This window comes from Pseudophryne corroboree, chromosome 5, assembly GCF_028390025.1.
Source record: "Pseudophryne corroboree isolate aPseCor3 chromosome 5, aPseCor3.hap2, whole genome shotgun sequence".
NCBI lineage: Eukaryota > Metazoa > Chordata > Amphibia > Anura > Myobatrachidae > Pseudophryne > Pseudophryne corroboree.
Window position 1 is genome coordinate 30,855,562 of NC_086448.1, and position 14,342 is coordinate 30,869,903.

The 14,342-nt window shown below is 49.6% G+C and overlaps 1 protein-coding gene across 4 annotated transcripts in view; it reads left to right on the top strand.

Moving 5' to 3' along the window:
• The first annotated feature begins 4,898 nt into the window (after window positions 1-4,898).
• Window positions 4,899-14,342, top strand: part of AGO2 (argonaute RISC catalytic component 2) — a 197,501-nt gene continuing 188,057 nt past the window's right edge. For all 4 annotated transcript variants that reach the window (XM_063921174.1, XM_063921176.1, XM_063921175.1 and 1 more), the window contains exon 1: window positions 4,899-5,303. In XM_063921174.1, the coding sequence (XP_063777244.1) occupies window positions 5,282-5,303 (22 nt within the window). In that variant the 5' untranslated portion in view covers window positions 4,899-5,281. The remainder of the gene's footprint in view (window positions 5,304-14,342) is intronic.

Genomic DNA, 14,342 nt, shown 5'->3' on the forward strand with positions numbered 1-14,342 from the left:
GTAATGTCGTTCAAACCTCTGTAGTCGATGCACGGCCGCAGACCACCATCTTTCTTTTTTACAAAAAAGAAGCCTGCGCCGGCTGGAGAAGAAGAAGGTCGAATGAACCCCTTTGCTAGGTTCTCTTTAATATATTCCTCCATAGAATGCGTCTCAGGCAGAGACAACGGATAAGTTCGGCCTCGAGGTGGAACCTTCCCTGGAACGAGATCAATCGGACAGTCCCATTCTCTATGAGGAGGAAGGATATCAGCAGAAGCTTTACTGAACACATCCGTGAAATCTTGATATGGAGGAGGTGGAACATCAGACGACCTGGGGGAGGAAGAACAGACAGGCAATACTTTAAACAAACATGTCTCAGCACAGGAGGAACCCCATGCCAGGATTTGCGTAGTCGTCCAATCAATTGTAGGATTGTGAAGACGGAGCCATGGAAGGCCCAGGACCACAGGATGTGTGGCTCTTGGAATCACTAAAAAAGAAATAAGTTCGGAATGAAGAACTCCCACTCTCAGACGAACTGGTAGAGTCCTTAAAGAAATAACTGCATCAAAAATTTTGCTGCCATCCACGGCAGTTAAAGAAATGGACGAAGGAAGTCTCTCGGTGGGTAGGGACCACCGTTTAACATAGGCTTCGGTAATAAAGTTCCCAGCTGCTCCGGAATCAAGGAGGGCAATGACGTTCCGATAACGTTGAGCCACTTGAAGCGAGACTGGGAGATTACAATCTTGAGGAGATGGAGAGGAGATCCTTACTCCTAGCCGGCCCTCTCCTTGGCGAGCTAGGATTTGGAGTTTCCCGGACGTTTGGGACAGGCATTAATGGTGTGAGACGGAGCTGCACAATAGAGACAGAGAGACTCGGAGAGGCGTCTTCGGCGCTCAGCAGGAGTTAAACGGGAACGGCCAAGTTGCATGGGCTCATCTTTAGATGGTGACAGTTGACGAGGAGGAGGAGCAGAAGATTTTGGAGCAGATGATCTTCCACGCTCAGTTGCTCTCTCTCTGAAACGTAAATCAACTTTCGTGCAGAGTGAGATTAGCTCATCTAACTTAAAAGGTAAGTCTCTGGTAGCTAACTCATCTTTAATACGCTCAGATAAGCCATGCCAGAATGCAGCATACAGGGCCTCGTCGTTCCATGCCAGTTCGGATGCCAGGATCTGGAACTGTATCAGATATTGTCCTACAGTACGTGACCCCTGGCGTAAACGGAGAATCTCGGATGAAGCTGAGGTTACCCGGCCTGGCTCGTCGAAGATGCGCCTGAATGTTGACACGAAGGCAGTGTAGGAAGATAGCAGGGTGTCGGACCTTTCCCATAACGGTGATGCCCAATCAAGGGCTGAGCCACTGAGAAGAGAAATAATGTAGGCAATTTTTGTACGGTCACTGGGAAAATTGCCAGGTTGTAGCTCAAACTGAATCTCACACTGGTTGAGAAATCCCCTGCAGAATCTTGGAGATCCGTCAAATTTTGCTGGCGTTGGAAGATGAAGACGTGGAGCAGAAATGGGTAAGGTGGGTGGGGTTATAGCTGGAGTCACTGTGGTTGACGCACCAGACGCGCCTGATCCACGGAGAGTTGTCTGAATCCCATCCAGCCGAGTAGAGAGATCCTGGAGACAGCGGATGATGTGGCCCTGTGCAGCCTCCTGATGTTCTAGTCGGGCTGCCAGTTCTTGCATCGGCCTGGCCGCTTGATCCTGGTCTCCGGCTGGATTCATTAGGTCAGTGCTTACTGTCACAACTGAGGGCCTGAGCTGACGGGAGGCAGCCTCAGTTGTAGGGGCTGAGATGTATCGGAACCTGGGAGGTTGTATCAGACCCCTGGACATGTAAGTAACATGAATAATAACTGCCCGAAGGCGTGACCACGACAACTTGGATAAAAGTCAATGATGTTTATTATAACAACTCCGCAACACAGCAGCAGTAAAAGAAAACGTAAAAGTCAGCAAAGAATAAATACAGTTCCTGGGTACTACAGGATGGCAGGAGCCACAGGGCACTGGTAGTGTGAGATAGTTCTTATGATCTTCTAGATGGAAAGTCCTTACCAGGCCCGACTGTAGCAATGGAGATAACCCAGGATTGTGCCAGCTGGTGTTCCAGGAAAAGCTGGGTTGCTGAAGATAAAACAGCTGCTGTGGATACTGGCTGGAACCAGACTGTTGTTAGCACGGAGTGGATACTGGCTGGAACCAGTTAAATAATAAATGAACTTGGGAGCGATGAAATATGAACTGAAATGTAGAACTTGAGAGCGGAGAAATAATAATACCGGTGGAGAGTGGTAAAGTGTAGAAAGGACACCGGCCCTTTAAGGGAAGCTGTACTCTGCTGGAAGCTGAGCTGGAAGCAGGTAATGTTGTAGCTGGAAACAGATGAATCCACAATGGATTGGAGAGTCAGGCTACACCGCAGGTGGAATGCTGGTGCGGGTCTCTATGGTGGAAGTCTTGAGACAGGAGCTGGAACCTGGAAGACAATCACAGGAGAGAGACAAACAGGAACTAGGTTTGACAACCAAAGCACTGACGCCTTCCTTGCTCAGGCACAATGTATTTATACCTGCAGCAAGGAAGGGATTGGCTAGGCAATTATGCAGATTATCAATACTGAGAACAGATTGGTGGAAATGATCAGCTGACAGAATCCAAGATGGCTGCGCCCATGCAGACACTTGGAGGGAAGTTTGGTTTGTAATCCATGTGGTAATGATAACAGTAATGGCGGCGCCGGCCACCGGAGACAGGAGGCGCCAGGCTGACAGATGCACATCCAACCACGCGGACACAGCGGAGGCCGCGGCTGACGTAATCGCCACTCAGACACTCTGCATGCAGAAGTTCAGGGACGGCGGCGGAGGCCGCGGGAGACGCCATGCCAGGTGTAATATGGCGTTTACTGTGACAGCGTCCCAGAGTGACAGGAGAGGATACAGGAATGTACACATCAGGATAACAGATGGGATCCGGTCCTGGAGCGCTGAGCCAGCCTTAGGAGGCATCTGATGGGTAAGAAATGGCGTCCAGATACCCGGATCGTGACAGTGCCTGGTTTCCTCCAAACATGACGCCTGGCATTCACACCAAAGAGTTCAATCCTTGTCTCATCAGACAAGAGAATTTTGTTTCTCATGGTCTGATAGTCCTTCAGGTGCATTTTGGCAAACTCCAGAGCTGCCATGTGCTTTTTACTAAGGAGTGGCTTCTGTCTGGCCACTCTACCATACAGGCATGATTGGTGGATTGCTGCAGAGATGGTTGTCCTTCTGGAAGGTTCTCCTCTCTCCACAGAGGAATGCTGTAGCTCTGACAGAGTGACCACCGGGTTCTTGGTCACCTCCCTGACTAGGGCCGTTCTCCCCCGATCGCTCAGTTTAGCCGGACGTCCAGCTCTAGGAAGAGTCCTTGGTGGTTTCAAACTTAAGCTATTTACGGATGATGGAGGCCTCTGTGCTCATTGGGACCTACAAAGCAGCAGATATTTTTCTGTACCCTTCCCCAGATTTGTGCCTTGAGACAATCCTGTCTCGGAGGTCTGCAGCCAATTCCTTTGACTTCATGCTTGGTTTGTGCTCAGACATGCACTGTCAAGTGTGGTACCTTTATGTAGACAGGTGTGTGCATTTCCAAATCATGTCCAATCAACAGAATTTACCACAGGTGGACTCCCAATTAAGCTGTAGGAACATCTCAAGGATGATCAGTGGAAACAGGATGCACCCGAGCTCAACTTTGAGCTTCATGGCAAAGGCTGTGAATACTTATGTACATGTGATTTTTTTTTGTTTTTTATTTTTAATAAATTTGCAAAAACTTTAAAAAATACTTTTTTCACGCTGGAATTATGGGGTATTGTGTGTAGAATTCAAAGGAAATAAAATTAATTTATTCAATTTTGGAATAAGGCTGTAAGATAACAAAATGTGAAAAACTGAAGCGCTGGGAATACTTTCCGTATGCACTGTAGACAGTGGATGGGCCAACATCATGTGGCACAGTGGCAGGTATGCATTAGGTCGACAGGTACAGAAAGTTGACAGAGACTAAGGTCGACAGGTACAAAACGTCAACAGGGTGAAAAGGTCAACATGACAAATCATCTGCACAATTTTTTCTTTTAGGCCACATCACCGTGTGCCCTCGCGGGATCGCTTTAACCCTTTGTACCTGTTGACCTTAAGCACTGTCGACCTTTTGTACAGGTCAACCTATAGACTGTCTACTCAGATATTGCAGATCTACCATCTGCATGCAATAAGAGGGACAGGCCCAGTTTTGCCTCATGAAGAGAAACTTTCCCGGTCAGCACGGCCACATTGGGGGTCATTCCGAGTTGATCGCTCGCTACCGTTTTTCGCAGTGAAGCGATCAGATTACTACTGCGCATGCGTATGCACCGCAATGCGCACATGCGTCGTACAGGTACAAAGCGAATCGTTGCTGCCCGATGGATTTAACGAAGAGTCCATACGCACAACCGTTCGCAAGGAGATTGACAGGAAGAGGGCGTTTGTGGGTGGCAACTGACTGTTTTCTGGGCGCGTTTGGAAAAACGCAGGCGTGTCCATGCGTTTGCAGGGTGGGTGTCTGACGTCAGTTCCGGGACCATAAAAACTGAAGTGATCGCAGCGGCTAAGTCCAGAGCTATTCAGAAACGCAAAAAACTTTTTGCACACTTGCAAAGCGAATTTACACTCCGCAGTGGGCGATGACTATGCGTTTGCACGGCTGCAAAAAGTAGGTAGCGAGCGATCAACTCGGAATGAGGGCCATTGACCCGTGTCGTGCACGCAGAGCGTACGCGGTCGCCTGCTGCCATTGTAGTCCCCGCTCAGGGCACGCTTCCCGGAACAAAGATGGCGGCCGGCGACAAACAGGCAACTGCTGGGCGGCGCAGACTACATGAGAAAGCGTAACCGCCGAGCTGGCCACGCCTCCTCTTTTACCCGCCCTTTTCCCCTCTCCCGCTGACGTCAGCAAGCCGGGGCCGTGACCCCACCCACTGGAGCAGGCGCAGCCTATCGGCGCCCCGGTCGCCGCCTCCTGACGTCACCGCCCCGCCCCCTCTCTCTCTCTCCAGCAATTCATGTCGCTCCCAGTGCGGAGACGGCGGTGGCGGCGGAGTGCGGACGACCCGATGGAGACCTGAGAGTCGGGGGCAGGCGCCGCCATCATCGACCGGACACAGGGAGCTTCTCTCTTTCTCTAGCTCTTTTTTTTTTTTTTTTTCTCGCCCCGCTTGGAGCCTGCGGGTGGTGAGCCGAGATGTACACCGGAACCGGCCCGGGTGAGTCCCGTGTGAGGGGGTGCCGCGGGCGGGGGGAGGTCTCTCTAGGCGCCGCTTACCCACCCACCGGTGCCGTCTCAGGACGGAGGGGGGGGGGGGGGGGGGGGGTTATTACCTCATCACCCCCCCCCAACCTTCGCCTGGTAACGGTCGCGGCGCGCGAGAGGTCCCGCGCGGGGTGCTGCTGGCGGCAGCGGTGGTGGTGGTCACGTGCCACCAGGCGCCGCGGGGCAATCTGGGAGGATAAGGCCTTCCACTTAATTAAAGGTCCAGGCAGTGGGGTTATAATGTGCCTGGTCAGGCAGCCGGTGGGGTGGTGTGAGACTGCAGGCCATAGTGGGGGCTTACAGGGGCTGGTAGCACTGTGCTGGGGTAAAGCCCCTTTGGCTTATACCCCCCTCACCCTTTGGCAGGGCAGCCAGTGTCTGTGATGGTGGTATCCTGAATAAAGACCCTCCATGCTACCCACCCTTTGTTGATACACTACATCTGTTGTAAATATTGGGTCAGTAAATCCTGAATGTGATCTTGGCCTATAGTGATCAGAGTTTTGCACCAGCGATTTGTGTTCAGGACAGTGAGCGCTGACAGTACTTTATGAGACGCGCTGCAGCGTAGCGCAGACGTTAACTTAGTGGTGCTGAGTCATGGCGCAGGCACATGAGAAAGAAAAGAGTGACTAGAAGGTGAAATTTTGGCAAGCGCCGTCTCTGTTTTGTTTGTTTCTACTGTGATGTTTTAGAATTTAGTGTCATGTGACTGCTGTAGCAACCACAGTTGCATTGCTTAGGGGCTTCAGAGTGCTCCTGGGAGCACAGTCTGCCCCCTGTGACTTCCCCTCCACCATCATGGTCATGTGACTGCCATAGCAACCACAGTCGCATAGCTCAGGGGCTTCAGAATGTTCCTGGGAGCACAGCCTGCTCTTTGACATCCCCATACATGGTGCAGTCTGTGTGTCATACCTTGAAGTGGATTTGCTGGGGTAGGTAGTAGAAGCAGTTGCTGATGTTTGGGACTGCTGACAGGCCGTAATCCAGGCTGGACCTGTCTGCTGCAGCTAACATGGGGATTATGCTGCTGTGATAAATCGCCCACTTGCTTTTTGGGTGCCAAACAATCAGTTGGGAGTGTCGGCCCATTGTCTGTTCTGTGATGTGTTATAGCATTATACGGTGCGTCTAAAGGCCTGTACACACTGGAATGGACGATATATCGCGGGTCCGTCGGCCAGTGTGTACGGGAGATTTGTCTGTGAACTCCGTCGTTCAGACATATTGCGTCAGCCCTGCAGCACAGCCGACAACCAATATATCTACCGATATATTGGCGCATCGCTGTGTGTCCGCCCGTACACATGCCGCGACAGCCGGCAGTGATTGACAGCTGAACTGGGCGGCCGTGTGTACACGCCCGCCCAGTTCATGACGTCAGTCCCCGACGGAACGGGCAGTGTGTATGCACAGCACACTGCCCGATCCGTCCATAGATACATCTACCGATCAATTGATCTGCAGATATATCTACTAGTGTGTACCCACCATTAGTTAGTTGTATCCTAAGCGTCAGACTGCTGACCACTGTGCAATGCGATTATTGCTTGGCTGTTACTGGTCTGAGGTTTATAGCAGCAGAAAAAGAGATGGGTTAAGAGTTCAAAAGCTTTTTCCCAGGCTGTCATTGGCACCATCCTGTGTCTGTTATCAGACAATCATTGTAGGTATGGGATCCCCAGAATGGCTATTTCTAAAAAGAGTTATAGGCCCTACACACTGGCCGATTTTCAGAAAGATATGAACGATCTCGTTCATAAATGAACGAGAACTCGTTCATATCTTTCAGTGTGGAGACTCCAGTGATGAACGATGCGCGTCCCCGCGCTCGTTCATCGCTGGTCTCCCGTCGGCTGTGCATGCAGGCCAATATGGACGATCTCGTCCATATTTGCCTGCACTTCAATGCAGCCGCTTGACGGGGGGAGTGAAGAAACTTCACTCCCCCCGTCACTGCCCCCCCGCCGCCGGGTCGCTCGTCGGCCGTCGGGCACCTCGGCGGCGCATCGTCTGAGTAGGGCCCCTAAGAGATAACACCCACATAGAAAAGTATATTCCTAATTATTACACTTTATTTTTGATTTCTTCCTTTTTAATATTATTAAATTAGAGAGTCATTACGTATCGGCATATAAAAGTACAGTACAAACAAGTTCAAAAACAATATACATATAGGGAGGCAGAAACGACTCGTCTATGCAAATGCTGCTGTAATTACAGATTCACTGACTGAGTCTGTGACATCTGGCTGCTTCCAAGCCGTGTGTTACAGGAGTACCAATTGGGGTGGAGATGATGGAGCGGGCAAGGGTAGAGGGCCCCACTTGTGAGCGTTCACCATCTACAGGGGAGTGGCAGGCAAATGGGTGACACACAGGGGTGAGTCAGTGTGTGTGGGGACGGGTGGCTTAGGAGGAGAGCTTGGTAGCCTTTGATAAAATGACAGGGTAGCTGGTAACTCTTTTGTTCTCGCGTGGCACTCAGATTGGTTATGACAAGTTTTGATTCCTAATTCTACATTAAAACAACATAGCTGAGCATTTAATCACTGCTCCATCACCACAGGGATTAGAAGGTTGTTCCGGGGTTTGTTGTGTGTCTTGGAAACCACGCCGTCGCAGTAACCGTCTTCTGTACGCTCGGTGGAAAGGATCATTCTGACCATTACTGTAAAATGACACTATTGCAGTGGAGCTACTTCCCAGTCTAGTTATCTGGGGTCCCTGAACTCCGGCCCACAGATAAGGAACCTCTCAGTCGCAGAGTTTCATTTAGGATGTTCCACCCAACATTGAATTATAAGTGTTAGAGGGAATTAACCTTTAGATGTTCCGTGATGTATTCAGACGCATACAATTGTTTCTGTATCTCCACCAGTGTAATTGCTGGGAAGTCACTACCACAGATAGCAATATCTGCAAACAATGGTTGTGTTAGTTATGTCAGAGACTTTGCTTTGGCAGGTGCCGGTTACAATAGTGTCACTTACGGCCTTACAAAGGTCACTTGAGTTCATTTCTGAAGTTACTGTGGAACGATGGTCACATAACAGTATATGATGATGGCGGCATGTTGGTCTGTCTGCACCAAACAGTAATTGGTGATGAGAGTCTAATAAATCTGTATGTGTAATCCTGGCACTGGTTCTCTGTGGGGTTACATGTTTGCATTTGCCAGGTAATAAGGTTTCTGCTCCCCTGTGTTTGCAGTATATTTGCTCCTGTGTGACACGTGCAGCACAGTATAGGTCTGCAGTGTAACAATACAGTGTTCTGCCCTGGAATACTGGCAGCACAGGAGGTTTGTGTTTGCTGAGCGTCTCACAGAGTGATTAGCATTGTGAGAGACCAGTGTCAGGAGTTATCTGAGGACAAGCACCAAATATGGGCCTAGCTGTTCATTCACAAGACTATACCTTGTACAATAATGCCATCTGCTTTCCACAGGCTCGGCTGAGCTACTGCAGTGTGACTTGTGGCAGGCCACAGACAACAAGCTTATTACTAATAATATTATATATATATATTTTTCCCCTTCTTGTCTCTCTTCTCCCTGGTGTGTACTTCCTGTGTGCAGGGAGGGGGTGCTGTGTAGTAAGCCTTGTGACAAGTACCGTACATCTTTCAGTGTTTGGGAGCCACCAAATGTTTTTGTGCTTGCGCCTATGAATGCAGGCAGGCATCATATTTTAAAATAAAAGCAATAAGACAATTACATAAAATGATCGGCATATTATTCGCTGGCCACGCACAACACATTACACAGCCTGGGGGGTGGGGGTGCCCCCTGGAAAACATCCAATGATATCACACCATGCTTTTCACCTATAACATAATTTCACCATATGATGGCATGGGTGCACCCCCTATACACCCACCCACATATGATAACCAACAGCCTGTGCTAAACAATAATTCTTGGCCAAGTCGGATTTAATAAATTTGGGGGCGTCTAAGTAATGGGTGCCCAACGGGTAATAATCAAATTGTTTTGACAGAGACTGATGCCCACTGCTTATTGCGTTTAGATGCATACAGCTGCTAAACCCATGCGGAGTACGTCTGTTTGGGCACACAAAAGCCAGGCTTTCTGTGGATTTCTGCTCGCCACTCCGGGAGGTGGTAAGCGGAAATAAGTGCTTACTGGTACAACAATTGAATAGCTCCCATCAGCAGCCCAAAAACAATTTAATGTAACAAAAGTTGTGCGTGATCTTATGAAGTGACAGGATTGGTCTTTGTGGTGTCAGTAGGAGTAACCTGCATGTTATTGGTTGCATACAATCCACTGTCAAATCCCCCTGGGGTTGTGTTGGCACATTTTGGAGTCCATTCAATTCACTGGCATTCTCCGACTTAACTCCCCGGCGCAATGCTGATTCCCGACAGAATCAGCCTCGCGCCGGCTGCGTGGCAGCACTTTTTGTCGGGTTTCTTCTCTCGTCCCCCGGGGGTGAAAGAAGAATTCCCGACAATTGAGGGTCACTTGTCGCTGTATTGAATAGCGCCGGGAGCTAACTCCCGGCGCTATTCAACTGTCTGAATTGAATCGACCCCATAGTCATTCCCAGTGCTGTGTGCCACCCTGATTGTCCATAGAATGGCTGCATCAGACGGTTACCAGCCAGGGGTGGGAGATCTGTCACCTGCTATCACAGTGTTATCTCCTATAGACCATTGGGACTCCTTGATCTGCTGATAATGCACTGTTGCACTGCTGTCTAATAGCTGGAAACTCATTTAAAAATAGGAATATTGATTTCTCAGGGTTCTGTTCTCACCCTTCCAAAATAATCACATCCCTTTAAAAGTGTGATAAGATTTTTTTGGGGATGCGGTTAAGATGCCAGCGGTCGGAGTCCCAACATCCGCCAGGAGACAGACGCCGTAATCCCGACCTTAAGTATAGCAGGCAGGTTATGGCCGGGGGGGGAGGTGTTAGGTTTAAGCACTAAGAAGAGACGTTTGGTCAGGGTGAGGGGACAGGGGAGAACATACTAACATTGTCCCCGTCGGGATTTTAAAGATCGGAATGCCGGCGATGGTATTGTGACCGCCGGCACCTCGTCTGCTGTTTAAACATACTGGACCTGATTTGTATTTTATTTTTACCCCATGTGGTAACACGTGCTACCAAAGCAGGAGATTTAATAGAACTTAGGCTTTGATAGCAAAACCTGCGCCTGAGGGGTATAATTTTGATAACTCAACAACCTTTATTATGAAATGATGGCGCACCTGAATATATTGATGTCAGGATGGAGATAACCAGCCATGGACTACTTTTTGCAGGACAGGTTATGGAATGCTCTTCCGTATTTCATATGTGGCTGGCTTGGAGTATGCATGTGCCGGAATGGGGGACATTAGGCGAAGGCTCTTCCCAGACACTGGCTGTACTAATTGTTGTTTTTATATTCTATTCTGTTCAATACAGAAATGATGGTGCCCCCTGCTTTATGTAGATATCCCATCCCAAGACCTCATTGTTTCTGTGGGTACGCCGGACACCATACCGACACAGGAATCCAGGCTTGCAGATGGGGGGGAGGTGGCGAGCGTAACAAAGCCCCTTGCGGGCTCAGCGGCAGGCTGCGCTCGCCACCGGTTATATTCCCACTCTATGGGGTCGAATCAATTCTCCTACAGTTGATTAGCACTGGGAATTAGCTCCCGGTGCTATTCAATTCAGCGCCAAGTGACACTCAATTGTCGGGAATTATTTTCTCACCCCCGGGGGATGTGAGAGGAAATCCGACAAAAGTGCTGCTGCGCGGACAACGCAAGGCTGATTCTGTCGGGAATCAGCATCGCGGCGAGGAGTTAAGTCGGAGAATGCCCGTTCTCCCGACAAATCAACCTGTTAAGTCCAGGAGAACGGGCATTCGCCGACTGAACTTGAGCTGAATTGAATAGTGACGGGAGCTAATTCCCGGCGCTATTCATCTGTCGGAGAATTGAATTGACCTCTATGGGTTTTGTGGACACCCACGAGTGGGAATAGTCCCTGTTTGTCGGCATGCCGACTGTAGGGGGCTGGATTCCAGCGTCGGTATTACATCACGTAACTGCCTCCCGTTTCTGTAATGTGATTGCCCTGAGGTGCTGTATGCCAGGATGGGGGAGAGATGTTGCGGCTTAATGGTGTCGTCAAGCCCTCGCTCCCACTGCCCTCTCCCTGTATCTCCCCCAGTGCTGAGGACAAGTAAGACGCATCCTTTTGCAGTGTTGATGTAAGTCGCACTTGTCCATAGCACTGAGTGGGAGAACTGTGTTTAATGTCCCTGCACTCTTAGTTAAATATTCTCTGAACTATTCTATTCAAACTATAACTATCATTCACTGATACAGATGGGGGGTCTTGAATGTTTCCCTGCTGTAACAATGAGAAGTGGGCCCCTTTCTACTCTGAGCTGGCCGTTCATGTCCTCATCCTTTCTGCCCAACTTCCCAGCCTCTGTGTGATGAACATGCAAATGCCAGCGGCCCTCTACAGAGCTCCTTTCTCGTTTCTGTGCTACAGGTGTAGAGTAGCGTAATTAGTAAGGAAATAGTGTTTAGGAGTTGTCAGGGTAAAGGAGAACCCCTGTGTATATTGAATGTTAGGAATATTTGGAGGTTTCTTATGTGTAGCCGCAGTGTTTCTCATGATTTGAAGGAATTCTGGATTGTTAATGTGATCCCAGGGAGTTGGGTATAAGATCCTGGCATTCAGGATCCCGACAGAATTCCCACGGATCGTGCTAAGTATTTTCACCTTACCCTAACCCCAAGCCAGTACTTATGGCGCCCATACACTTGTGAGATAATCGGTGCTATCCTTCGATTTCAACCTCCTCTGTGAGAATTGTATGCACATTTTAGGTACCTTGAGATGCGATGCGAGGGCACGCCAGTCGGATGTCGCGTCTCAAGATAGTGTGTGCTGAACTTAATACTTCTCGCATCGCAGTGCGATCGCATGTGGTTTTTAAACCACATCTGATATATTGCAGTGCGATGGGCACTCGCTGGGAGCGACCAGAGTCCGCTCCCACTTGGCGCTGACGTGCCGATCACGTGATTAACATGCAATCTATCGCATGGTTATCACTTTGGCAGTCCAGGTGCAATTTCTCCGCACCTGAACTGCCGGTGCGATGCCCCGCGATGTCGCAGGTCATCCCACAAGTGTATGTGTACCATTACTGTCGGGATCCTGACCACTTCTCCCTGTCTGCAGGCATGTACTCATAGCATATTGCCATCATGTAACATTTATCCTGTTCAGCCTCTTGGTGTAAACCAGGGGTGGGGAACCTTTGTGAATTACACATCCCAGCGTGCCCTGCAACAGTTTTAGCATGGCCAAATAGCAAAACAGTAGCAGGACACGCTGGTATGGGGTGGTCTTCAGTTTGCCGGCTGCCGGGCTCGTGACGACCAACATACCGGCGCCGGAATCCTGACCGCCGGCATACCGACAGCTTTTCTCCCTCTTGGGGGTCCACGACCCCCTGGAGGGAGAATAGATAGCGCGGCGTGTAAGGGGCTCATTTGCGCTTCCCCAGCTGTCGGTATGCCGGCGGTCGGGATTCCGGCTCCGTTATGCTGGCCGCCGGGAGCCCGACCGCCGGCATAACATACTACACCCCTGGTATGTTTAGTGCAACAGCAGCTGGAGGTTCCCCACCCCTGGACGGTCGGTCTCTCTGCAGTCTGAATTTGTGTTCTTCCTGGCTACTTAGAGCTTAACAGTATCAGGATGGTAGGTTGACATGGATTAAATCGACCACTGTTGGTCAACGGGAAGAAGGCCGACACGTAAAAAGGTCGTCATGACTCTTCTATTTTCTTCTAACTTCTTTTTCGTACTTTACCATCCACGTAAACTACGATTGGGAATAGTAACCCGTGCAGAGCGCGGCGGTAACAGAGCGAGGCACCTTGCCTGAATACAAGGGGGTGCGGTGCACTAATTGGGGTTTACTGGTCATGTTGCACAAAAAACACCCAAGAAAGTTTAAAAATGTCATGTCCAGTTTCGGCCATTTTATTGCGTCTACCCTTTTCCTGCGTTGACCATGTTGATCTATTGACTGTTGATCTAATCCATGGCTGCCTATTGGTTCATAACCGAGCTTCACATAAGTGCTTTATGCTATACTTTTTATTTTATTTTTATACATGATTATTTAAATGCTGAGCATATACCTTGTAAGTGAGGTGAAAGCAGCTGCCGTCATGCATCGCAGCAGGTGAGGGTGTAGGCCTGTGGTTTATGTGAGCATTAGATGTACAGGGTATTACTGCTCGGCAGATGTGTGGGCTGTAGCTCAGAACAGCAGTAGTGATGCAAGTGTCGGCGGAGTGGGACGATTGTGGTGTCCGTGCGTCTCTGTCTGAGATCATTTATAGACTACATTTTTCCCTGCATCAGTATACGCTGCTGGGTATATGGGAGGGGAGAGGGTTTCATGTTCCTGTAAATAGTGGATTGTAAGAACTGTCTCATCTACTGGACTTTGATTTGGTGCAGCGTGGGCAATCGCTATATTAGACTATTTCTAGCCTTTTACCTCATTGTATTCCTTTAGAACTAATGGGACTTTTTGCTTGTCTGCAAGTGCAGCTACAGTATGCTGATGACTAGCGGCAGGTGTCTGGTGGAGGTTATATGACCCCTTCCCAGCCTGCTGTCTTGTAGAGCAGATCAGTGGGCCTAGTGCAGCCAGGAGTTGCTGGTGTGTAAGACACAATGGGGTCGATTCTGTTCGGCAACTTAAGAATAGCGCCGGGAATTAGCTCCCGACGCTATTCAATTCAGCTGCTAGTGACCCACAATTGTCGGGAATTCTTCTCTCATCCCCGGGGGATGAGAGAAGAAGCCCGACAAAAGTGCTGCCTCGCGGCCGGCGCGAGGCTGATTCTGTCGGGAATCAGCCTCGTGCCGGGGAGTTAAGTCTGAGAATGCCCGTTCTCCCGACAAAACTACCTGTTAAGTCGGC